Source organism: Netta rufina (genome assembly GCF_964035555.1).
Source record: "Netta rufina genome assembly, chromosome: 2".
NCBI classification, from domain to species: Eukaryota; Metazoa; Chordata; class Aves; order Anseriformes; family Anatidae; genus Netta; species Netta rufina.
The window spans coordinates 131,631,231-131,658,518 of NC_140124.1; the positions used below are offsets into that span (position 1 = coordinate 131,631,231).

The 27,288-nt window shown below is 36.4% G+C and overlaps 1 protein-coding gene across 2 annotated transcripts in view; it reads left to right on the forward strand.

Moving 5' to 3' along the window:
- WWP1 (WW domain containing E3 ubiquitin protein ligase 1) overlaps nucleotides 1-27,288 on the forward strand; it is a 61,290-nt gene that overhangs the window by 11,198 nt on the left and 22,804 nt on the right. Inside the window, exons 2-8 of one of the 2 annotated variants that reach the window (XM_084306796.1) lie at nucleotides 10,834-10,924; nucleotides 14,385-14,523; nucleotides 16,823-16,947; nucleotides 19,931-20,068; nucleotides 20,168-20,234; nucleotides 22,241-22,422; nucleotides 26,365-26,713. In XM_084306796.1, the coding sequence (XP_084162922.1) occupies nucleotides 10,855-10,924; nucleotides 14,385-14,523; nucleotides 16,823-16,947; nucleotides 19,931-20,068; nucleotides 20,168-20,234; nucleotides 22,241-22,422; nucleotides 26,365-26,713 (1,070 nt within the window). In that variant the 5' untranslated portion in view covers nucleotides 10,834-10,854. The remainder of the gene's footprint in view (nucleotides 1-10,833; nucleotides 10,925-14,384; nucleotides 14,524-16,822; nucleotides 16,948-19,930; nucleotides 20,069-20,167; nucleotides 20,235-22,240; nucleotides 22,423-26,364; nucleotides 26,714-27,288) is intronic. The other variant, XM_084306797.1, reaches the window with a different exon arrangement.

The following is a 27,288-nucleotide window of genomic DNA, read 5'->3' on the forward strand; positions in this document are numbered from 1 at the left end:
TAGGCAGGTAAAAAAAAAAAGAAATTTGATTGGGAATTGACAGTTTGTGTTAGGGCAAAAGGAGAATACCAAAAGACAAGGAACTTGCCATATTCTGTGAAAAAATGCAACATTTCAGTGTCATATAAACAGATCTATTGAGTTAAATTGACAGAATGTAAGCTCTTCAAAGTAAAGCAGACAGGTTAGAAAACAAAGGTTAGAGCTGTTTGTGTAATTTGGACCTTGCTTTCCTTCTGTATGCTTAGTAGGAGTTAATTAAAGTTAATAAAGTTAATTAGTTATACCCAAAAAGGAGAATTATAAACCAGTGTATGCTTATATTAAATTCAGGCATCCAATTGAAATGAATCAAAACTAACCATCAAGTATTTTGACTAAATATAGAAGATATTCGTGGATATAGCTTCTTACTTTAAGCTTCTGTTCATAGAAGATTGTTCACCCCTCACATATACAGATAAATTATTTGTTAATAAAAGGTAATACTGGCTTACATACTGTTTCTTGTCCATGCCCCTAGACCATCACACCTAAAATAAAGTACCTTCTTGGCTTCACAGTACATTCTTAGTTACTTCATATTTGGTTAGAAAGGAGGATGGAATTGCTAACCTTTTAATTAGCCTGTCATAGGAGATGTTAACACGGTGGAGAACATCTTATATGGAAGAGGACAGATCAGATTTTTAGGAAGTAAAGAACAATAAATGAATTTTGTTACAAATATCAAGCAGAAACTTTAATGGTTCTCAGATGGCCCTATTACTGTTTATAGGAGATATCCCTTGATGATAAGTGTAGGCTTTCCATTGCTTCTTACAGTCGCAGACGTGCTTGTGGAGCTCAGGGAAATAAAGCTTTGACTTTAAAGTTTTGTATTTGCCTAGGTGCAAGTATTGTTGTAATTTTAGTTGTTGATTACCAAAGCTATCTATTTAGGGAGTGTCAGTTCTTAGAACTCCTTTGTTAGTGTTGGCTGTAGGCAAGATGAGAGTTGTACAAATACTCATTTGCTGGCCGTCTGGCTCAGTTTAATAAAGGTCAACGCATTTTTGGGTACACAGATTCTTCTCCAGATCTGAAACAAACATGTCAAACTTTCAGGTTGGATGTTAAAGAGCAATAGTTCCAAATTTAGTTAGGTATGCACTGTAGAGATATCTGAGAGGGAAAATGGCATCCCTGGAGTAGAAGTTACGGTGTTTACGGGGAAAAGTGGTGTATATGGTGGGGGAAAAATGACAGGTGTTCTTCAGGTTGTGAAACATGAAGAGGCTATTAAGGGGAAGGAGAATCTATAATGTGCCATAAAACTAACTGTCAAATGTGTGATTCCAGATATCCAGAGGAGCAGGCCCCATGTGGGCAGAACTTTGTCACGAGGTTGTTTCAGAAAGTGTCTTGTGGGCTGCCTTGGGCATGAGGACTGGGAGACCAGAGGTAATGATTAGTCTGCAAGATATTCTACTGTGCAATCATTGATTAGTTGGCCAAAGTGCAAGAATTCAGTGCGCTGGGTAAGGCATTAGAGTGCTATGTTTAGGATCCAGTGAATGACCATTCTTTTAAAATATTTGCTGTATTTGTAGATACACTTGAACATTTCTACATTTATTGCTCAGGGATGCACTTGATATGTTGGGTACCGGGAGAACCATGGGAATTGTTAAGAGGGGAGGGCGTCTGGGAATACTAGTTTCAAGGTTGGATCTCTCGTAATGTTTTAAGGATAAAGTCCTGCTTTGGTCTCTTTGTGTATAATCAGCTCTGAGATGGATTTTTTCCAATGTCAAAAGGAGATATCCTTTTTTTTTATTATTATTATTAATTATAAAGAATTACTGCTTCTCTGAAAAGAACACAGCTACACTGGCAGTTTTTTTTTTATAATCAGTTAATTAGAAAAACTTTCAATTAGCTTTAACAGAATTAGAAAAATACTGTGCTTTTGGTAGAGACATTTTGCATTCTACAATTACCTTAAAGGAGGCTATAGCAAGGTGGGGATTGGTCTCTTTTCCCAAGCACCAAATGATAAGATGAGGAAGTGGCATTAAGTTGTGCCATAAGAGGTTTAGGTTGGATGTTGGATGTAGGAAAAAACACTTCACTGAAAGGGTTGTGAGGCATTGGAACAGGCTGTCCAGGGCAGTGGTTGAGTCACCATACCTTTTTTGCTTACAGGGGAAAAAACTTAAATAGCTGTGCTTCCTTGTTTTAAAAAAAAATAATTTGAAAAAAGACTTTTTTGGTCTGTATTTCCATTTGAATTTGGAGGATATGCTCTCATACAAGAAAAATAATACTTATGACACTGTGGGGATTTTACCCATCTGTATTCTTAGTTATACTTAAAGTAAATTGAATGAAAGGTGCTAGTAACATTTAGGCTTTTTGCATATCTACTTCCTTTGTCCTTGCCTAGTGCGTTTATACAGCTAGATTTCAAGTTTTCTTATTTCGATTTGGGGGGATTCAGGAAGGCTTTTGATTTGACGGTACTTATTCCTGGTGTAGTCTGTATTCGTGCTTATTTTTCATTCCCTTATCCATCCAGTTCTGTATTGTTTCTGGAACAGAAGCATCAGATTAGCAAGAGCATAAATCAGCGTTTATTAAAGCATGATCACTAAGCAAAATACATTGTGATTGCATATAAGTTGTTTTAAATGGCAATTACATTTATTTTCTATTCAATCTTCTCTCTTGTACTGGCTGAAACTACAGTCAGCTGAATGACTTCTTAAGTTCTCTGCCACAGTTTTGTATAAATATCTGATCTAAATGTCTGAAACTAAAACTGGAAAACTTGCTGTAGTCCAAATTGGCATATGAAGTAAAACTTCAGCTTTATGGATGGTTTCTGAGTTCCTGGCTATGTCAGCATGTGTGTTTTTTTATTTTTAAGTGGACTAACGTCATAAGAATGTGTGTGTGTGCATCTGCTCATGTGACTGGCTTCGTGACCCACTTTATTACATTTTTGTCAGTATGTTCAGACAGCTTATGCTAGGGTAGGAGGTGTTTCAGAGAAACACTCCAACATCCTTGAAGTTTTCATTAATTGGACATCAGAACGTATATTAGAACAATTGCAAAAAATTGTAACGTCATCTTCCTCACTCAGAGCTTCTTCGATAAGTATTTCCTTGGTATTTCCCTGATTTGTTAATTTATAAATATGTATTTGTTGTTCCAATGATACTTTTTATCTCTCAGTTTTAGAAGAAATGCTATTGTTTGTTTTAGTATAGCATGATAGAAAGTATCAGCCAGGTGCAACCATTACCAAATGGGCAGTGTCATAAAAAGATAACTGCTAAAGTTCCATGAGTCCATTATCTACTAAAGACTAAAAATAGAGTAATGCAATATCCACTGAAGTAATTGTCTTTTTTTTTTTTTTTTTTTTTTTTTTTGTGATGCTTTAATAGCATTTTGGGATTCAGATAAAGTGTTTCCCAGAATTGCAAATCTAAAATACTGTTATTAATTAGACTGTCTTCCATGAAACTGTTGATTCACATGAAACAGGAAGCGAGCCTTCAATTAAAAAAAATTAAAGGATATATCATGGTTTAGGTAGAGTCTTACTTTGTCTTAGTTGATCTGTAATTACACAAATTTGTATACAAAACTAAATTAACACTAATTTTAATGTATCTGCTACAGGGGTTTATAGAGAGATTGTATTCTTTGAGCTAATGTAGTGGTTATGTATGTTGAGGATAGTTCAGAAAGAAGTTTGTGACAACTGTGAACTTTATGTGGCTCTCAAGACTCTGTTAATTCATTTTTAGGGCCCAGGAATTCATTTATCGGGCCCAGGGGGGTTCTGTGTGTGTCAGTGAAGCAGCTCAGAAAGTAAAGCTTCATATCTCTTACAGCAATGAAACTTAGCCCAGGCACTTGAATAAAGAGATGTAGCAAGCTTATAGTCAGGGATGTGTTATGGCTGTAGCCCTTGTTAGAATTAATCCAGTGATGTTCAGCAGGATTATAAGTGCATGGATAGTGACCCTTTACATTGCTGTATTTAATCCTCTTTTTAAGATTATACAGAGATAACATCAAACATTTTAAGCCTTAATCAATATGTTTAGTAGCTAAACTGGACATTTATTTTGAGTAGCAAAAAATAAAATAAAAACGGGGGGGAGGGGGGAATTGGGGGCTGCATACCACGTGGTGGTAAATGGTGCCTATAGGACATACGGTTCCTTGCGCACTAATAGCTAGGGTTTGAGCTACTGGAAATATATATATTTATATATTATTTTATTATAGCATGTTTCTATGCTTCCTCAGCAGCTGTTTTTCTTTCTCATGTAGACTTTCTTGCAAATAAGATCAAGAAAGTACTGGTGTTTTGCTTTTGACGTCTCTGGTTATGAAAACTCGGTCCTCCAGATGAGTATCATCACTTTAATGACTTGCTGTAACTGCCGTCCCCTCCCCTCCTTAATCAAGATCGGACAACTTGTTTAGTTTAAGTTTTGGTTATTCTCTGCCGTGCAGATGTAGGGTTTTCTGGCTTACGAAGATGGGAGTCTCCCATTCCTTGAAACTTAGATTTTTTTCAGTATTTCTTTGAGTAATTTCTAGTTGCATTACCTTTTTTTTTTTTTTTTTTTTTTTTTTTTTTTTTTAATCAGCTTATGATTTTTTTTTTTTTATTCTAATGAGGTAAAACAGTGTTGGTGTAATCCCATCCTACAGCAAATCTGTCAGGCCCTCTGCTATGTGACTTCTTTACTGTCCCTGCTTAGTTTCACACAGCCTGTGTTTATGCTCTCTCTCTGTCTGGTGCAGCATTGCCTGCGCTCTCAGAAGCCTGGGCTTTTTTGCAAGCAGTATTTTATTTCAGTAGCCATTACATTTGTTTCCTATGTGTTCCCGTGTATTTCTAGATTATTATCAAATTTACTTTAGCATTAATTCTTGTTAGACTACTCTTTCTTTGTCTTTATGCTCCCAGTAATGCTCTTCGTGTCCTGTCCTTTTCTAGTATACGGCAATCTACCACCAGCACCTTACACAATGTAACTAATGCTATTTTTGTCACTACTGGAAACACTTAGATGATAAATTGCTTTTTATCTATTTATTATTTTTATTTCTGTGGCTGCATCATAGTAGTAGTTTGCCTGTTAGAGGAAATTTCCTGAGGGGATAAGCTTTGGTTTGTACTTCTTGTCTTTGACTGTGCAGCAGCATTTGTCCTCTGTCCAGAACAGCCTTCAGAGGGTAATAGGTGTTTCTATTTCAACTCTCTCGATAAGATCCTTCATCTTGTACAACATAACTTGGCTGGCTTTTCTTCCTGAAGGCTTTGTTTACCTGGAAGAAAGACCTGTCCAACTGTGAGTGTTACTCAATGTGCATCAGGCAATTAGGTTTCTTTTTTTCTTTGTTGTTTTGGACCTTGAATGAAAATCACAAACATGATGTGAGCAAGCTGTCTCTTCTTCCAGGAGAACCAACCCGGATCAAGCCTGATTTGACAATAACCTTTTAGCCCTGTTCAAAAATGTAGTAGCTGATTTGAATGGTTACTGATTGAAGTAACTGATAACTGTCTGAAGCATTGTCTTTTTTTTGATGTATTCCTAAAAAATAAGTTACTAGGAAAACAATTGATATTTTTTCCTAATTTGACTTAGAAAACTGAATGATTTTTCCCCCTATTAATTCTGTATCAGTTCGTAATTCCTACTTAAGCAAGGATGGGGAGGTCTGCAGCTTTGAAATCTTTAAACCACGAAGTGACCAGAAGTACTTAATTCAACTAGTTTGCTCAAAAGCCATTTTGAATACAAAATATGATGAAAGATCTCCTTCATGTATTGTTGTTACTAAAAGTGATGTCTATTTAAAAGAAAATGCTTTTTTTTTTTTGCAGCTGCATATATTTTATTTTTCTAAATAGTATTTGACTTGCGTGCTAATGCAGTATTTTATTTACAGCATTCTAAAAAATTTAGAACTGTAATCATTGCTGTGTACATGTACCTAGGTGTACCATATTGTCAAGAATTTAATACAGGCCTTTATTATAAAAGGATGTTGATTTTTACAGGGGCAGCAGAAGCAGAACATTGGGGCACTGATGGTAGGGACGTAGTCGTGTACTTGTCGCAGAAACATGGAGCCCCGCAGCCAAAGCCAAGCCTAACTCCGTTTCATGTCCTTGATACGTTGGTAGCTTCCTGGCATTGTAATGTCTTTTTTCCTGGCCATTGTCATCATTTATTTTTCCCCTGATGGGGAAAGATACAAAGCTAAGTGTAGTCAGTTTTCACTTCAGTGTTATCAGGCCATTGGTAAATGTGTACACCAAATTCAGTTCATAGCTTAGGAGCAGGCAGGGCCAGAAATTCAGGTTAGGGCTGGCTCTATGTCTTGCAGATAAATCAGCACCTGAAACCTGAAGCCTAAGTAGGTTAGGCAATGAGCTGTCTGCCCTGTCTTCCTGGGGACTTTGACACAGTTTTTGTTTTTATTTATTTATCTTGATTTGTGCACAATAAGAATACAGTTAAAAGGAAACAAAACCAAAATAAAACAACTCAAAGCAATACCCCAAGCATTTTAGACCTATGTAAGTTGAGTCATAAAACCACAGAATGGTTTGGGTTGGAAGGGACCTTCAAGATCGTCCAGTTCCAACCCCCTGCTGTGAGCAGGGACACTTCCCACCAGACCAGATTTCTCAAATCCCCATCCAATCTGGCCTTGAACACCTCCAGGAATGGGGCAGGAGGACAATAGGGGGAGGAGTGATTGTGATTTGTCAGTTACAAAAATATGCCTAAACTAATTTTTTCATGTATGATCATAACTAGAGTGCAGATTGTGGTTGCTTGTGAAGAATTTACTTTAGTTGCTGCAGAATTGATTGTGTGTGTTGCTTGCTTAATGCCTTCCATATCAGTGGTCTTTAAAGGGAGGCTCCCAAGATGATCCATTTAGGTGTGGGAAGAAAATCCTAGGACTTGTGTTTTATCTGAAATAATAGGAATACAATGCCAGGGAGATAGCCAATGGGACCTGTGATTCCTGCTAGGGTGAAAGGCTAGAACACAGAAGATGTGCCTTTGGTAGAAGAGGATCAGGTCGGAGAATACTTAAGTAAGCTGGACATTGATAAATCCATGGGCCTTGATGGGATCCACCCACAAGTGCTGAGGGAGCAATCAGATGTGATTGTGAGGCCATTCTGTATAATCTTTGCTGAGTTGTGGCAACTGGGATAATGCCCAAAGACTGTTGGAAAGCAAATGTCGCTCCTACATTCAGGAGGGACAAGGAGGATGCAGGGAACTACAGGCCAGTCAGCCTCACCTTGATCCCTGGGAAGGTGGTGGAACAGCTAATGCTGGAAACTATTTCCAGGCACAGGAAGAAGAAAATCATCAGGAGTTGTCAGCATGGATTCACCACAGGCTAGTCATATTTGACCAGTCTGATAACTTCCTGTGATGAAACAGCTGGCCTGGTACAGGTCAGGGGAGAGCAGTGGATTATATCTTTCTGGACTCTGACAAGGCCTTTGACACTGTCCCCCATAAGATCCTCACAGGGAAGCTGCTGAAGTATGGGCTGAATGAGCAGACAGTGAGGTCTACCTGGTCTAGTCCTGTTTCATGTCATCGTTAATGGTCTGATGGTGAAGAGTGCATACTCAATAAATCCATGGATGACAGACACACAATAGTCATATTGCTATCTAGAGGGGGACATCAACAGGCTAGAGAAATGGGCTGATGGAAACCTCATACAGTTCAACAAGAAAAAGTCCTGCACCTGGGGAGGAGTAACCGCAGGCACCAGTACATGCTGGGGGCCACCCAGCTGGAAAGCAGCTTGACAGAAAAGGACCTGGGGGTCCTGGTGGACACCAAGTTGAACGTGAGGCAGCAATGTGCACTTCCTGCTAAGAAAGCTAATGCTGTTATGGGCTGCATCAGGCTAAGTGTTGCCAGCAGGTCAGGAGAAGTGATCCTTCTCTTTTACTCAGTGTTGGTGAGGCTGCATTTGGAGTACTGGGTCCAGTTCTGGGCCCCAGTGCGCAAGAGACATGGACATACATGCACTCAGAGGAGTCCAGTGAAAGACCATGAAGAGGATGAAGGTCAACATGGTCCTGGGCAACTGGCTGTCATTGTCCCTGCTTGAGCAGGAGTTGGGCCAAATGCCCTCCAGAGGTCCCTTCCCACCTCACACATTCTGTGATTCTGAGGGGAGGTGGAATTAAACTTTAGTAATACTTAACATGGTCATGCACCTCATACGGTTTCAAGAGGGGACAAGGGGGTATTGTGCAGCATGGGGTGTGTGTGGGGGTGGGTGTTCCATAGTGGCACCTTTCATATATTGAAGGTAATACTAATAATGCAAGCATGAGTGAACAAGAGCACGGCAGAGCTGATGCTTCTCCTACCTCAGGTATGAACTCTTTGTCAGTCATATTGCGAGGTAAAAACAGTGACAATTTAATCAAATCTGACAAGAAGTGGACCGAAAGAAAAATCAAAAATATCAAGAAGACTATTTCAAATACAGATCACCATCTTTAATGATTAACCTCATCTCTATTATATCTTGAGATATTAGCTAATGATAATGTGAAGCACCATCATGACTACCAAGGCATTTGTAAACTAAGCATCTAAAACACAAAGTCTAACCTCTCAATTCTTTTCTGCATTGTTTAAAGTTATGTGGTTTGCAATCCAGTACTCTACAAGATTTCACTATGTGATAGTGATAAATCTTCAGAGAAACCCCTCTTGAGATTCCTTACATAATAACAAAAGGAAAAAAAAAAACACATATACTGGGGAAACACTTGTTCTTCCTGGTGTGGTAAAAATGTCTGACATAATACATGGAAAAGAATATGGCAACTAAAATACATTTCTTTGTTAGCAATTACTGTTAGAAAACACACAGAAAGTAGTACTGAAGATCTGAAGAAAGAAGTACTAGAACAAATTGCACTGTATGAGGTTTGCTTGGATGTAAATATAGATGTTTCTAACATCCCTCAGTTTATGGTATTTGCTAGATTCTGTTTTGATAAGGAAATACACAATGAACTAAGCCACTAAAGGAAAGATGTACCAGAGAAGAGAGATTTGTACCAGTAAATGACTTATAAAAACATTTTTTATGGAAAACTGTAACCACTGATGGAGTGCCTGGTTTGACTGATGTTTAAAAAAAAAAATAATAAAAAAATGGGGTTGAGGAATTACCAGGTAAGGTTAGAGATAGCACCAGATGTGAAATTGACTCACTGCATCATTACAGGCTATTACAGAAAGGAAGTTGGAGCCAGAAGTGCACAAAGTGCTGCAGGATGTTATTGATGTGGTTAATGATATGGAAGCAAGACCTTTAAGTAGCAGTATCTTTACAATACTTTGCTGATTATCTCATGGCAACGTGCTGTCAAACAACGATGAATTATGTATTTTTCTTTCACAAAGCAACAAGTGTTATGTATTTGCTGACCTTCTGTTACGACAAGTGGCTGTCAGTAGTATACTACCCAGCAGATATTTTACAAACAGCAACACCAACAAAAAGACAATGTGTCCCTTCTGCCCATTAAAAGAGATGCTTTGATGTTGAGAAAGTAACTGCTTTTTGAAAGAAATCTGTGCCGTGGAGCATTTTGAAAGCGAATGTTTGGAAATGTTTCCATGCTTATGTGCTTTTGTTGCCAGAAAGGATGTAAATGTGCCACCTGTATCACATCTGCATCACCTCTCATATCTGTACCTTTAAACTTGGAAACAATTTCCTAACCTGATGAGTTTTTCCTAACCTGATGAACTTAACCTTGTTCAGTGGGCTATGAACCTATTTGTTAAAAATACAAAAGTGCAACACCTTTCACTGATTTGCAAAAACAACTGATTGTCATCGGTGAAGGTGGAAATGTACTAGCCACATCTGACAAAAAATATATGCATAATTGGTGGGAGTCAAAAATGACTTATGATTTAGTAAGCCAATTTTAGCAGCCAATAACGTACTTCTATTTGGATCTGTGTATCTTTGTGAATTACGTTTTCCAGCTATGACGGATATTAAAATCAAGTATTGAAATAAACCGAATGTATAGTCTACTGTATTTCTAGCTTTGTTTCAGGTGTAGTAATTTGAAGGGAAGGGATTGATGCGGTGTGCATGTGCTTCAAGTGGTGGGATGCCCCAGCTAAGATCAGAGCCCCAGTATGTTAGTTGCTGAAGGGTAAGATGGGGTGGTCCCCGCAAAGTACTTGCTGCCTCGATGGAGGAGGAAGGCGATTGGTACGTGGACCAGCAGAAAGCTGGTTGCAAGTCCTAGAACAGAATTCAAATTTTCTTTGTCTAAATCACCTGTGGTGCAGCTGTGGCATCTTGATTTTCAAACATATAAGCATTTTGGACACATTCACTTGAAGTTGTGGGTGCTTAGCTCATCTGAAATCAGACCATGGGCATAGTTTCTAGAGATAGATAGGAACATTGATGTCACAGCTGATTTTTTTTTTTTTTTTTTTTTTTTTAAGCAAGTAACTGTGTAAGTGTGCATGTATTCATAAAATGTATTCTAAACATACGCATTACTGAAGTGCCTTGGCATGCTCGAAGATGTAAGGTGTGACAAATTTGCAAAGTAAATTTTTTTGACTGGTGTTATGAAATACTACTGAATTGTCATACAGAAGTAACATTTGGTAATTTGGTGATTAGCTGAATACTTTATTTTATAGTTGCAACTAACACGCAGAGACGAGTACTTTTTAATAAGCATCTGTGTGCTTTTTCTTTTAGGCTAAAGCCTAAGCCTCTGACATGGCCACAGCCTCACCAAGATCTGATACAAGTAACAACCATAATGGCAGGTTACAGATGCAAGTAACAGGCAAGTAGTGATTTTTGTCGTGGTGATTTTTACTGTGAAATATACATATTATAAAAAAAAATAAATAAATTTGAAACCAGTGTGAAAAATAGATCAGTGTAGTCAATATCTTAATTAACTGGAAGGTTATGAATATGAGTATGACTATAACATGCGTAGATGAATTGCAGCTAGGTAGAAATGGTGGAAGGAGTTAGGTGACAGAATTATATGAGCTTTTCAAATGAGAAAAAAATAAGTTGCAATGCAACAGTAGGGAAAAATGTAAGGAATTGTGCTTGGGAGCAAGTAGCTAATGGCACAAAATCTGTAGAGCGGAACATATATTACTCTAGTCTTACAAGAAAAGATTGGCAGTTTGAATGAACTGCAGTGAAAATGAGTGCAATGTTGCATATTGTGACTGTTTACTTTTTTCCTCCTAATGTGTTTGTTCTCATAGTTTGAGATAGATTTTAGTCATTCCAGTATCTACTGGAAGGGAGACAGTGGTCTACAAACAACTCTGAAAATTTCTGACTGTGTTGGGGATGCTTTTTTTTTCCTAATTAATGCTGGACAGGCCACATAGGTGAATGTATTTTGCTATTCGTGGATAAGAACTGGTCAGGAATGTGATAATCGGCATCAATCTTAGCTGTTCTTTTTATGGCATGGGAAAGCAAAAGAAATACCCATTGTAGTCCAAAGATAAGCAGGATGAATCTAGGCTAACAAGCTTGACAATTGCTATATCGCTGTCTTAATTACCCAAATGTAAAAAATGTTATCAGCAAGTAGTTAGATATTATGCATAAATATATATATATATATACACATATGTGTGTGTGTGTGTGTGTATATATATATGTATGCATATGTATATGTGTTATTTTATCATTGATACATAACCTGAACTTTTCAAGGGTTCCTGAGAAATCTGGGAACCCTGAAGTAAGAAAGAATGCATGACTAAGAATATATCGAGTCTATCTTGACTAAAACTTGAAAAGCATCAGGAGGATACCATGTCTTAAAAAATACCATATCTGAAGAAAGATGCAGCGCGCTGGGTGGTAGAAAGAGGACCAGGTTATCTGAGAAAAAAAACAAACAAACATTGTTGTCCCCAGAATGGATATTTTCATTAATGAAATGAGAGGAACCTTCTGTGCGAAAATTGATTAACCTTGCGTAAGGATCAGGTAACTTGATAACATGACAAATTGTCATAATCAAGTATAAGTAATAGCATAGATGGGGCCACCTGGATCAAGTGTATAAATAACCGTAACAAACTGAGTTACATAAATGACCTGTAATTTCAGAACTGGGTATGCAGAAATGATCATTCTGATACCCTGTACTGTACTGCACTGCTAATTATGTAAGTAGTTCTGTATTTTCCTGGCACTGGAGCTTCTCTGACTTCGAGATCTGGTTCAAGGATTGAAGTGGACAGAAATTCATACAATTTTTAAGATTAGTTTTCTGAAAGTTTGGTTCTCTAACCAGCCTTTATTGCAAGATCAGAGGAATGCCAGTGGCAGTACAGAAAAAGAGGTGGGAGGCAGAGGAGTGTCAACTGTGGTTTTTGTTCAGATTTTTTTGCTGTTGCAGGATCTAGATTTATATTTCAAGACCTGTAGTTGAAAAGCACTTACATAAAGGAAGCAAGCAGCTTATGCTCATTTTGTAGGCAGGGAAATTCATACGGAGTGGTTTTGGTTTAGATAGTTACAAGCTTGTTGCCAACAAATTATACCATCATTATTTTTTCAAACAGTCTTAGTGAGTTATCTTGTTTAGTCAGTTCTTTTTGAAGTCTTTTTGCTAATATTTTGTGTTTATTCCTATTTTTTTAAGAAGTCCTTACCAAAAAATAGTACTATTCTCTGTGCTTGTCAGGGGACTGAAAACTTAATGACTTAAAGCATAATCAAAGAAAAGGGGGAAAACTAAAAGGAAGCTTGTATATTCTGACAGAATAGCTTTATTTTAAGAACTGTTGCAGTTGCTTTTAAAAAGCAAAATATGGAGGAAAAAACAAATGTGGAATAAGTAGGGGTTTTTGAAGCTGAAAAAGGTATCAATTTCAGATGAAAAAATATGGCCCGTGTGTGGAATCATGTTTCTAATCTTTTACATTTAATCTTTCATCAGTATCAATGCTGCAGCTCCCTTTTATGACACGTGACACATGAATTAGACATGAATTTTCAAATGTAAAGGAGTTAAGTGTACACCTTTTAATTGAAATTAGGTAAAATTTTGTGGTCAATGTCTTTAGGGTCTTGGACAGTTGCATCCCACTGACTTTTTAAATAGCTAATTAATACTTTCCAGAATACTGTAATCCAGAAATATATTACAAAACTTTTTTGTCTTCCTTTCAGACAGTTTAGTTAACTCCCACTTATTTCTGGAATAACAAGTACCAGGCAGAAAAGTAACAGGGAAGGATTAGTTCCAAGTGGCTGAAAGTATTCAGCTTTGCTTTAGGTTCAAAGTGAAGGGAAGGAGGATTGCATTGAAGTATAGGAGGAATAAGAAAAAGCATAGCCAGCAGGTATGTACAGCTGTGAGCCTACTGATGTGTTCTGAAGAATGTGCCTGAAGTAGAATTTAAAATATTGGCAGCTTGGCTGCTGTTGGTTTTTATAGTAACATTATCAGCTGGGTGAGGAAGTGAGAGAACAGATTTATATTCAGGAGCACTGAGGACCTCACTAGTCATTTGGAGATAAAAAAAATAGCTTCTTTGGTCATTTGCTCTTTCTAATTGTTGAAGATTTAGCTGAAGCCTTAAGTTTATCTGCAAAGCTAAATAGGGGGAAATTTTGCTAAAGCAAACTAGGGGGAAATTTGAGAGTTATTTTCTTAATTTTAGCAAACTGATGTGTTAAAACAGAGGTTAACTGGACAGGTGGAATAGGCGAATAGATGAAGTGCTGCATACTGGCTTTGCAGGGAAACATATATAGCAGTGAAAAATTTATAACAGTGAAATTTTGTAATAGGTTTAAATTGCGTATACCTTCATAAGTACATAAAATTTAAAGTACTAAAGATTCTATTGAAAAACAGCAGCAACAAAACAAAAAAAAAAAGATAATCTTTCAGATGTATCATACTTAGCTATTTTTCAGTTAGAAAATAGAGGAGATGGAAGAGGAAGAACTGTGAGAAGATAAACAAAAGAAACCACATCATTTTCAGTTTTCTGTAAAATAATTGTTGTGCTCTTAACTATGTTATCAGTACATGGGTAAAGGAACATGTCAAGCTTGGTGTCAACTACCTGACAAAGTAGTTTTTGAAATTAAATGCTACCATTTTAGTATTGACCTCTTTATGTTCAGCAGCAGTAGAAAAGGTGAGGAGTAACATTGCTCTGCCATGTTCCATGCATTGTGTAGGTGGTACTTTTTCTAGTTTTCAGCAAGTATGCTGTTTTAGATAAAGCAATACATTTTATTAGTTTCTAGTGCCAAACTGAAACGGAAAAAGAACTGGTTTGGAACAACTTTCTACACGGAATTAACTGCAGATGGAGAAATCAAGAAAACAGCAAAATCAAGTAGTTCTTCAAATCCAAAGTGGGATGAACAGCTGACAGTGTAAGTAGTTTTTTTTTGATTATTTAATACTATTTATTAGCCAGACCCTGCAGGCAAATATTTACTAGGCTTGGCTGCCTACATAATTTTTTTTTGGCTGTTGATAACCACATGCAGATGTAAGATGCTGTTTATCTTAAATGAAAAGTCTTACTCAGTGCTTATGATGTTCCAAGAACATTTTTATTTTGTTTTGTTTTGAGGAGAGTGTTCTTGTATACAGCTACTGTCCACAGTATACCCTTAATATTTGTTTGTACTGTGGACCTTTCAAGTTTAAGATTTATCTCTAGAAGATCTGACTGTCATTCTCAATGTTAAAATGCAAAATTTCTCAGCTGGATAAATAGTAGTTATAAGGAAAGTCACTTTTTGTTTTAAATTTCCTAATGCAACGGATACACACACAAAAACAGTTTACTGCAAAATGGCCATGTAACTTATCCTTACGTTTGAGCAGTTTAATTTGGTTATGGTTTAATTTGCTTACTGTGCAACAGGTGCAGATATACCTGACTATGACCCTATGAAGAACTGGCAAATCTTGCACAATGTAGTTGGCTAGAATGCATTATTATGCAACCAAGATTGTACTACTACAGATTTGGGTGTGGAAACAACACAGCTACTTTCAAGAGGCGTTGAACATGGGCTAGTATGCCTTACAGCATCTGACCTGCCTTTGTACAATAATAGCCAGTTTGTTAGTTAGGGGAACCTGGTTTGGTTCTGGAGAATGGGGAGAGGCACAATATAACTAACTTTGGGGGAACTGTTTACTTAGGAACTAGTGTTCCTAATAACTGCAGACCTGGGCTGAACCAGGTGGGTATTCCTCTGTCACATTTCTTGATGTTTCAGGTTTAGTAGTTTATTAGCCCTTTGTAGTACAGCAAAACTGAATAGAAAATATTGATTTCGAGGAGTTATTACTAGCACAAGTACAGAGCTGTTGATATTCACAGAGACCAGAGTTGCTGTTCAGGAGGCAGGTTTCATTTGACAAGATTTGGTGAGCTGATAGAAATGAAGTAATTTGATGTATACAGTAGAGCCAAACAAACTCATTCCATCATCAGTATTATTGAGGAATTGATTCTTATATGTCAGGTATTCTGTTCCCCTTTTCTGTCTGTCAGAAAGGTATCACTGTTTCAGTTGTCCAATCTATTTAGGAATAAGTGAACTCTCCAACTTAATAAGTTCCCATGACATGTATGGGGGTATGCATGAGCACCAGCAGTGTATTCTGTGTGTACTTTTCCTCCCCACTCCCCATTTCTTTTTTTTAAGCTGGTCTTTTAGTAAGTCTTCCATTAGAAGGTGGACTATTCGAATTATAAAAGCATACTTCCTCATAGATTTCTGCAAAAATGATCCATGTTGTCCAACATATTGTGACTAAAGTTAGCTCTGTTGATGCGGCCTGGGGATTGTTTTTAGCATTATTTTTAGCAATACTGATATAACTTCATGTTTCTAGTTCTGACGGATATGTGACCTTGGACTTGCAGTACAACGTTTCTGCTCCATTTTTCACAGCACTCTTGCTGTAATAGACCCTATCTTGCAAAAACTTACACTCCAGGAGCTAGCTGTTTTCCTTCCTGAGCAGGGGGGAGATACTGCCAAGGCTTATTGTAGCATTACTGTAATTGGGACCTTTATCTTTCTGCTTTCCTCTAGTTTTTACTTTAGCTTTATCATTTGAGTTTTTTCCCCTCTGATTTTTGTGAGCATGCATTGTGATTTTATATATATATTTGTGATTCATAAGCAATGTTTTATCAACATTTTCATGGCAAGTTGACAGCTATGGAATGTATTCCTCCTGCTTGCAAGTAGTTGATTGGTTGTATTTTCTTTTCATTTTTAGTAATTGGTATTTTTCACAGACAAATATGCTTACTACCTTTTTATTCACATTAAATAATGTGAGTTTTTAGTTAGAATTCTGGAATAGTGAGGAATAAGGAAAATATGTCTTTCATAAACCAAGTAAGATATGTTGTTATATAACTGAGCTTTGAGCTTAGGGTAGGTTTTTCTGATACTCCCCAAATTCCTTATGCTACTATAGTAATGCTCTTTAATTGATCTTAAGGATAAATATTATAGTGTTTTCAGTGCTTAGTTAATTAAAAATTTCCCCTAACGGTACAAAAACCACTTTCAGTCAATCATTATCAAGAAATAACAATAAATATGAGAAAGTGAATTAAGATCAAATACTCCTAATAACACGAATGAATACTTTAAAATTTGTATATATTTTTTAAAAAATGTATTTTATATGCAGGAATGTGACTCCACAGACTACGCTGGAATTTAGAGTGTGGAGCCATCACACTTTAAAAGCAGATGCTTTATTAGGAAGAGCCACTGTAGACTTGAGACAAGCTTTGGAAATACACAATAGAAAATGTAAGTTATCCTGAAGGATATTTTAAGTAGAATTATTATTACTAATCTATATATCAAAACTGGCAATCAGACTACTAACTATACATGTAATTACAACTGATTTTCAGTTGATGTCTTTCCTTGTCTCTTCTGGACATGTCTAACTGTGCTATAGAGAGAAATTTGAATGTAACAACGGGATATAATAATTTTGAAACATACACCAGAGTACAAGTTACTACAAACTAAGTAACCACAGTAGTGATTAATTGAAATGTTTTGTGGCAAACTAATATCTAATTTGCTAGAAGATCTGTTTTAGACTTGTTTTTAAAACAAACAAATAAATCTAAAGTTTTTGAAAAGCCATCATTGTTCCTGTTTTCCTTCTTTGGAATCGTTAATAGAAGGGCTGTATATTTTTCTCTCATAATTTAGCTGCCCAGAGAGCAGTAGAAACCATTGATGGAAAAAAAAATTGAGAAACTTATTTTTAGCATATCAGTGATTGTTGTGTTCTACGTAACTTTTAACTTTTGTTGTCTTTAATAGAATTAAAACAGGTCTTCTTTATCTAATTCACTTTTAAATTTTTTTTCATGAATGCAAGAAGATGGTGAATCCACACTTTAAATTCCGCTCCAGAGTGGCAGTAGAATTCCAGCTAAACCAATTTCTAACCTTTCTCACAAGCTAGATACACAAATCTGAGAGCTATGTTTAGGGAGGTGGAGGAAAGGAGATCCCACCCAGCCCCCTCACCCTGCTTCATTTTTCTGATTCTTACAGAAAATCGAAACAGAATGCAAAATCAAGTGGAGTTTCTTCAGCAGTACAAAAAAGATTCCTGACCAGGATTTCATAGTTAAGCAGAAAAGTTGCATATTTTTTAATTTTTTTTTAAAGTGATTTCTAAAAAGACATTATAGTGAAATAAAATACTATTTAAATATTCATTCTGACATTACATGACCATATTTTTAAATACTTTCTAACAGAATTAAAAAGTGATTGCAAAAAGAATTGTACCTTCCGTACATCTAATGCATGATATTTTATGCTTTAACTGTGTCAGAAGAAACTGGATTGTAATAGTAACAGCAAACAAAATAGTTAATATTTTGTTGCTGTAGATACAGGGATTGTAGGATCCAATAACCTGGCAAATTCTTTCAGGAAATGGTTGACTGAGTTAGCTGTACATTGCACTAAAGGTAATTTATGTGCAGCACTTCTGATTTTGATGTGTCGACAGTTTGACACATGCTGGATTATCAAGTAATTCAGTGACAGAATAATCTGATCAGTATCCTTCAGTGTTTCAGTTATTTGTACCTAACGTAAAATGCAGTACTTGAAAGGTGCTTTACTGAAGAAAATGTAAAGAGGATGTCTTCTTAATGAAGAAATTTTAGAATTAGTGCTATTACTTCCTCCTGCTAAGCACTGTTAGTAGTGAATTGCTGCCCACACCCCTCCCAACTTTCTTGCAAACTCAGTTGGAGTACAGTGAACAGGTGGTCTGGTTTTGGAAGTTCACCTTTTAAAACAATACAAAGTAAACCAATCATCCTTTGCAAAGATGACAATTAGGAATATGTATCCTAACAGCTCTGTGGTGGGCTAGTTTCTTCTCCCTTTTCTTTTGCTACCATTTTCTAAAATGCGGATCTCAAACCCAGTAATTCTGTAGTAATTTGGCAGCTTTGTGCTTGCTCCAGTGAAATCCATTTGTAACATAGCAGTGGGTGTCTGCTAGTAACAGTTGCCCCACTACATATAGTTGAATCTGTTTTTTGAAATAACAGATGTCAGTATTGACCGTAGCAAAGTCTTGGGGACATCTTGTAACAGCTGATGGTAGCATTCCCTGTTTTCATGTTTATTGTTCATTTATGATGTTTATTAAAAAATTAAAAAAATAAGGAAATGCTGGCTAGTTTAATGCATAGAAGTGCAAGTTGCATAGGGAGCTTTGACTTTAGCCTGGAACACTGTCATATTGAGGGAAATATGCTGATACATCTTGAAAAAAATAATCCTTTAATCTGAGACCACAAATATTAAAAGGCCGTAACCGTTTTAACCTGATTAATGTGAACTCATAGCTTACTGTGTTTGCATTTCTGACATGTAGTTTTAAATTCTGTACCAGTAACAGTTGATTTAGGGAGAATTATGCAACATCCACAGCATGTTTTACCTCTGGTTATGTATGTCTGTCTACGTGTGTATGCATTGCTTACCAGTTATATTGAATTTTTTTTACTGCACCATGTACATTTGTTTTGTGTTTTGTTTTCGTGTATATCTCGAAACAAAAAGTTTGTCAGTTCCTCATTTAATTTTTGATTGCTTCAGGTATCCTCTCATACTGTTTAATCCTTAGAGTTGGAGTCTGTGAAAATGCTCCTAAGAACTTACTAAAATATATATGTGTATATATATATTTAAATAGAAAAGACTGTGTGGAGTCTTTGTATTTATTTTTTCCTCGAAGTGATGTTCTTTTTAGTTGTCTCTTAGAACTACTTTTGGAAGGTGATAGAAGAAATGAACATAAGCTCTGGTTGTAGGATAAAGTTCCCTGTGACTTGTAACATGTAGTATTTGGATGTGTAGTTCAGAAGTTTTTTGACTTTAAGCCTTCCTGTGTTATGTAAGTAGTGCATGGTTTCAGAAGGGCTTAGTGGAAAAAGAAAACCTGGGAAATCATTTACAATAAAGTGCTGAAAATACATGAATTCTATAGTATACCTAGAATATGTTACGTAAATGGACAGTTTATTTCTGTAATATACTGTGGTTTTACCCACAGCTGGTGTAAATTTACACAGTTTCATAGTGAACTGTGGTGATTCAAATCATCTGAACATCTCACGTTTCATTTTGTGCAACTAAATATATTTTTTGTTGACAGTCTTTTTTTTAACATTGCTTAGAATTTAATCTTTCCTTTATCCCTTCTCTTCTCTTCTCCTACCCACCCCAACTCCGTTTCTAGTGGAGAAGGTGAAAGAACAGTTGAAGCTATCTTTGGAAAACAAGAGTGGCATGGTGCAAACAGGTGAACTGACAGTTGTGCTAGATGGTTTGGTGGTTGAACAAGAATCTCTTACAAATATCAGTTCACCAGCAACCAGTAAGTTAAAACAATCCAACTGGATTGTAATATTTTGATTAATATTTCAAACAGATGTGGTGGAATATTTCTGTTGATTTTTGTTTGTTTACTGTTCAGTAGAAGTTCAGCAAAATGGCGAAGCTGTGCATGAAAACAGTGATGCTTCAGCAAGAAGTACAATAAGGTTGGAATTTATTTTTGTATTTTAAACTCTATGTGACATATATCAGCAAATTTATCTGTTAGCATTTTTTTATGTGTGAATGGGAGTGATTTTCACTGTCAAGCCCTTAATTATTTTACCACAGGCTTTAGAAATACAGTTTGTATAATAATTACATAATGTAGTTTGACAGAAATTAAATTTGCAACTGTCCTTCCTCTCCTGTTAGAGCCTGCTCTCCAGTAGTTTATGATTGCCTCTTGGAAGTGTAGCCCTCTGAAAACAGATTTCTTGTTGGCTGAAATTTTATGAAATTCTGGGAGCAGTGGCTCACTGTGATTTTGAGTACTTACTACGTTCCTTTTTTTTTTTTTTTTCTTGCTGTTTAAGAGATATTTCTGTTCACGTGTACCAACTTGTTACAATGTACCATTTGAACGGAAGGAAGAAGAAAAAAAAGCATAAATGACTTCCCCTTTGCCCGGTTCCTTTTTTAAGGTTGTTATCAGGAAGTTGTTGAACAGACTTGTATTGCATTTAGGAAGCAGTATTCAGAACACTAAGGCAAAGACTTTGCCTGCTTCAACCTGAAGTGGCAAGAAGACAACTTTGGGATCAATTTAGAACTTTGTTCTTGGTGCCTCCATTTTTATGCCAGCTGATGGACTGCCTGCAGAGAAGTAGGTGTAGCCTGTTTGACCTCTCACTGTTAGTGAGTCAAGTAGGTCAATATTCACATCAAATTAACATTACTTTTTAGTTTTTAACACAGGATGCAGTGAAAAAGCATACAGTTGCTATGCATTTGAACGACAGTACACATTTGTAGTTGTATGCTTGACTTGATTCTTCTTTTGAAAATAAGTTCTCCCATAGGTGCCCAATAAGAGGGAGTGAGGATAAAAAGTTACTTACCCTAGTTTGCTTTAGAAAGGTTTGGGACTATGCAAAGTGAATTGAAATGCATATGCATAACACTTTGAAACATGAGTAGCAATTATTTGTTTTCATTCAACTGTTACTGCTCCCGGTGTAGTTTTTACTGTCACGTTTACTTGATGTTTGTATTCTGATTACAACAGTTTTCCATATAAATTTCCAGCAGTTTTGATTTACAGTTTTAAAACAAAAAGGTTTCTAGTCTAGAATTGACAAGAGATTGTATTTTAATTATCTGTTAATACTCCTCATCTTGTCGGGTAAGATAGCATGGAAATTCTATTTCTTCCTTTCATATTCTGCAAAGTGGGACTCGTAACAATTCTCATGTTTTTTTGTTATATATTTAACTTGAATTTTTAGCCACTACTCCTTGCAAAGATGGGGAGTTGGCACTGAATGTAATTTTCATAATATGTGATTCTGGTGGGTGGCTTTATGCATTCTGGGATAGATTTAAGTAAAAGTAGTGCAGTTGAACAGCACTTTGCATTCATGGGCCCTTACAGTACATGTATTTCATTGCAGCCATTCAAACACAGAGCTTCTTGTGTATATCTGTCCACATACATGTATCTGTCCACATCCATCCTGCCTATACATAGAGAAACTTCTTTTACTGAAGGAGTTTTCTTACTTATGTTATTACTGGAAAAAAAATAGAGATATGACAAAATTATTGTTCCAGTTGCTTAATGAGAGAAAAAGTTATCCTGCTCATAGCTGCTGCTTTGGAATGGTTCCTAAGGCATTTTTGGAAGATGTGGCAGGCACATTGGTCTGCCCAACTCAATTCTAATATGCCATTACAAAGTAAAAGATGAAGAGGAAATGAAAAATCTTATCTGTTTTAAGTATCTAAAATTCTTCAAAACAACATTTGTATGTTGTTCCTTAATTGTTTTCGTCTTGCACTTGACTGTTACCTAGGCTGCATACATGGTATTATAAACTGTTGTGAATTTACCACAGTTTCTTTGTGTTTCTTTACCATGTAATAGTGTAGGATTTGTTTTACTTTGCCTAACTGTTCGACATGTTTGTACTAATGTAAACCTATATATATATATTTCTTTATTTTTACCAAGATCTGCTTGTGATATTTCTAATGGGATAGACAATCAAGTACCTTCAAACTCTGTAGTACAGAATGCATTCTGCACAGAAACTATTAATGGAGACAGCTCACCATCTCCTACTCACGTTGCAGCGAGACCCAAAAATACACCAGTACCAAAACCACTTACAGCTCAGCCTGTCAACAGCACTGGTAAGAATGGGAGGGTTACGAGAGCATGTATCGTAAGGCTTTTTTGTCTAGTTGAAATGAATCTGAAGTTGAATCACTTTTCCTGTACGTTTTTTTGTTAGATTTAAAAAATTCTGAAAGAATGTTTCTGGGCTTGAATTTATAATCTTGTGTTTTCACTTCCATGAATTTTTCTGGAGTAGGTCCATTCTTCAGTCTACCAACTTTCACACTTCCCTGTGAATTCTCATCTTGGATGAAGAAAGATGTAAAGCATCCAAATCTTCCTTCCCTATCCCAGATGACTAAACCATATTATGAGTCGTCAGGAGGAAAACTTAGGTTTCTTTCACAGAATTAATTTGAGTAACTTTAGTTAGGTTTCTTTTGCTATTGGATAAATCTGCTGTTTATTGCTGTCAGGGAATCACAGAATCATCTAGGTTGGAAGAGACCTCCAAGATCACCTAGTCCAACCTCTGACCTAACAGTAACAAGTCCTCCACTAAACCATATCACTAAGCTCTATATATAAACGTCTTTTAAAGACCTCCAGGGGTGGTGACTCAACCAGTTCCCTGGGCAGCACATTCCAATGCCTAACAACCCTTTTGGTGAAGAAGCTTTACCTAATATCCAACCTAAACCTCTGCTGGTGCAACTTTAGCCCATTCCCCCTCGTCCTGTCATCGGGAACTATTGTGCTCTTAGTTGAAATGTATTGTAGATTCTTTTTGCCTTCCATTTTAAAAAAAAGACAAACATTCAGTAAAGTAAAAGAAGTGAAAAGCAAATATTTTTCATTATTTTTGTTCTTCAGAGAGAGCTTTGCATCTAATCATGACTATGCTTTCTAAGTGCTTTCCGTCTTTCCTCAGCTGATTGACTGAGATTAGAGTGATAGCAGAGCAAAAAGGTACTCTTAAATAGGAAGAGGCAAGCTGTTAATAAACAGGAGAATGGAGACTGTCAAGCTTCCTGTAATAGAGTGGGAAATGTGGGATGGTAGGAAGATGACGGAAATAATTATAAACTTTAAAAGGTAGTAATTAAATCAGGTCTTCTGTGAAGTGAATCTCTATTTAGAGAACTTGAACTCAATTCCCTTCTCTTTTCAGTTGAAGGCCAAAGAGCATATGTATTATTTAAGTGTTGTTCCCTTTTTAGGGAGAGAGATCCAATAGCTGAGAGATCCATTTTAAATTGGTATTCAGATAGTGTAATTGCAGAAATAATTGATTTGTTCAAATAGTAATATTGATGAAACCATACTACTGAGCTTGCACTAAGTCACTGTTATAACAGTTTTCAACTACTGTACCTGTTGGTGGAGACTTCTTTGAGACAAGATGTAGAATGAGTCTTCATGATTTGTTGATGACAGTTTTTTTGTTTTGTTCTTCTCACTGTTGTGCTTAGCAGGATTGTCATTTTATGTGATGTTGCCAGAATTGCTTTTTCAGATCTGAATGATGAGGTAATCAGCTGATAAAATGTTTTATAGATCTGTTTTGGAGATCACCTTACTAAGAGAGACAACAATTTGTCAGTTACTTTGATCTCTGACTTCATTTTGGAATCTCATAGATCTTTTCACATAGATGAATTGAAATTACTTTTTTAATGAAAGCTGAAACTTCAGCTGGCATTTTTTCTTATTTAAACAAAGCTGTTGGTAGAGAAAAGAGACATTTGAAGAAAACTGATCAGGTTGTCTGTAGTTATATATGTATTTTTTTAATCTCATGCTTTATAGTTGCTTGAACTAATATGAAGTCTTGATGTGGCTTGGTGTTGTTTAACCAGTTCTGTGTGAGATGGAAGTAGTGATATATTGCCCTGGAATAGTTCTGTTAATAAAGCAATGCCTTTACAGATCTTACAAATCGGCTGCTACCTGTAAAACCTTGCTCATCGTTATGCATGTGAAGAAACATATGTGGCCCAGTGATAATTCCTTAAAGAGATTGGCTTGCTAACTGGAATATATTACTGATTTCTATTTTATTGCTTGTAATTCTTTGATCTGCTTGTGTGTGTGTGTGTGTGTGCATGTGCAAGTGCTTTAGACGAAAATGAGATTTACAGTTTGCCAATATCTGGGAAAGCAAGAAATTGCTGACATTACAGAGCTATTGCAAGTAGTATGCAGAGTCTAGCTATTTATTTTTTTGTGAGGATGCTATACATAAATAAGTAAACTCTTTAAAATGGTGTTCCATCATTTTATAGGTACTAATCTATGGCTAATTTTTGCACATTTCTATCAATAAGGTTATGAATATAGAGAGCAATTGTAGTATTTAGGCCTCAGAATTGTAAGCTGATAGTATGCTATCAGCTAGAAAATCACTTGAAGTCTGCGTTGCATATTATATTTGGTCTTGAGGGAAAATACTTCCAACTCTAAAAAAGGTACGAACTGAGAAGCTTAAATAGAATTGTCACTGATGTTAGCCTGCTTTTTCTGCACCCCTAGTTGTGACTGATATTGCATTGCTTTAAATAAGGGCCTTGACTTTTAATGGGGGTCCTCTGACTACTGTACCTGATTTGTCTTGTCTGAGGCAAGGTCATGTGCTGAGATACTGTTCTGTTAAGCTCTGCAGATGATCGGTATTGATGTATTACTAGCCAATTGGGCTTGGGAGTACTTATGCCTTCTTAGCCCCTTTTTCCTGCCAAATCCATGTCTGCTTTAAACCTGTTATGAGATTATGCTTGCTTGAGTTGGATGACATTTGTGTTGTTCTTAAAAAGACAGAAATCAATTTAGTTTGATTCTAAAATAATTTTCTCAAGTCTTTGACCTATATAAATTACAAGTGTCATGGGTTGGACTGTGATGGAGTTTGTATGCTGCTGTATTTTAGATTTGTGACCAAAATAATGTTGATTACACAGTTATGTTTTAGCTGTGGCTGAACAGTGTTTGCACAGAGTTAAGGCATTATCTATTTCTTACTCTGCCTCCCTCAGGTCAGTAAATAGATTGGGAGTATGCATGAGGTTGGGAGACAACCAGGCAGATGACCTGAACCAACCACAGAGATATTCCATGCCTGTAGTGTTATGCCGAGCAATTAAAAAAGGAGATGAGGAAGTTTAGGGAGGTTAGCCATCTTTTTGCTGGGAACTGACTGGGTATCAGTCTACCCACTGAAGGTGGTGAATGATTGCCCTTACATCACTTGTTTTGTTTTGTCGTCTTTCTCTCTTCTGCTTCTTATTAACTATTTTTTGCTTTGACCATCAAGTTTTCTTGCTTTTACTCCTCCTTTCCTCTTGTCCCATCACACTGTGGGTGGGTGAGAAGTGTGAGTGAATGACTCTGTGGTACTTAGCTAATTACTTAAGTATGGTTAGCCCACAACAGTTAGCAAAATACAGATTTTTAGGACTTACTGACCTTGTTTGGGGTGTGAGGAGGAGTTTTTTCTAAGTCATACACAGGTGTTTTTTTGCTTAATTGTACAATTCTATATCTCAACTCTAAAAAATGGAAAAAAGTGTAAGAACTACCTCTTAGTTTAATGTATTTCATATAGTTATTTAGCTCCTAATATTTTTCTTTCATCTCATGCTAATAAAAATTCTTTTTTGAAGTTTGTACAAGTTCAAAGTTTCAAAGCAAATAAGGTGAAGCAGATGTCTACCTTTTGCTAATCTAAAGAATAGAGTGTAAAGTTGAATTGAACAAGATATGCGGAAACTAAGGTGTTACCTTTGCTGGATGTATAAAGAATAGCTTGCAGATTGTACGTTTTAATTACAGCTTTAGCTGAGGCAGGTGCACTGTGACTTTTTTGTCATCTTAGGCAAAAATGCTGCTTATGGCACGTAGGTGTGAATTAAACATGTTCCTTTCTTTGTTTCGATGTAGATTGCTCTACAAGTAGATCGTTAAAAAAGTAAAACTCATCAGAATCTGATATGCAAATGTTCTTATTTCCCATTTCTTAGTTAATGGTGAGTCATCTGCCTCTGCACCAGAAGCTGGTAATTCTTCTGTCTCCGAGGCGGTGGTAGGTTCAGCAGAAGCTCCCATGTCTACAGATTGCACTAACACTACAGTAGAACCTCAGTCAACAGCAGAAGCAGCTAGTTGTTCCGAAAGCCACGCTTCTACATTACCTGTTGTGTCTGCTGGACTAGAAGATACAGCTACAACGGACTGTGTGCAACCTAATGCCAGAAACAGTACAGCAGCAGATGCAGCAAAACCTAGGGAATCCTCCTCAACCTCAAGTGCATCCGGAGAGCCTGTAAGACAGCAGCCTGGTAATGCCAGTACAGAACCTTTGCCACCAGGGTATGTGGGCTTGATTTTAATACTGTAATTGTGTTTGGTCTGAATGTGTATATAAAGAAACAGCAATTTAATTCCGTATGGAGATTGCCAAATGCAGATCAGTTGGCTGAGAAGGGGTTATTTGATCTAAAATGGGGTTTGTACTGTGCTGCTATAATTGGCTAGTAGCTCATGCCCCAGAAACTAGCAACTGATCACTGATTTGCTGAGACAGTAATATGATCTAAATAGAGGAACTCTTGGGCATTATGGATGTGAAAGCTTTTCATTTGATCTATTCAAACTTATTTGGGTTATAATTCATTGCTCCTTCAGTTCTTAAACTATAAGAATGTAGTAGGAACTAAGATACAGAGAAGTGAAAATGAGTAAAATAGTCTACAAATACTTGTAGGTACTTGCAGCATAGGAATATAACCGATAATGTTAAAAACAAAGATTTGAAGTTTCTGTATATGCTCAGAATAACTAGAAACTGTTATTTCTATGAAACTGTCTGAGACTACTGCTGTAGTCCTAAACCTTAAGTACACAATTAAAGATATGCTTAAACATTTAATAAAAATATGATACAT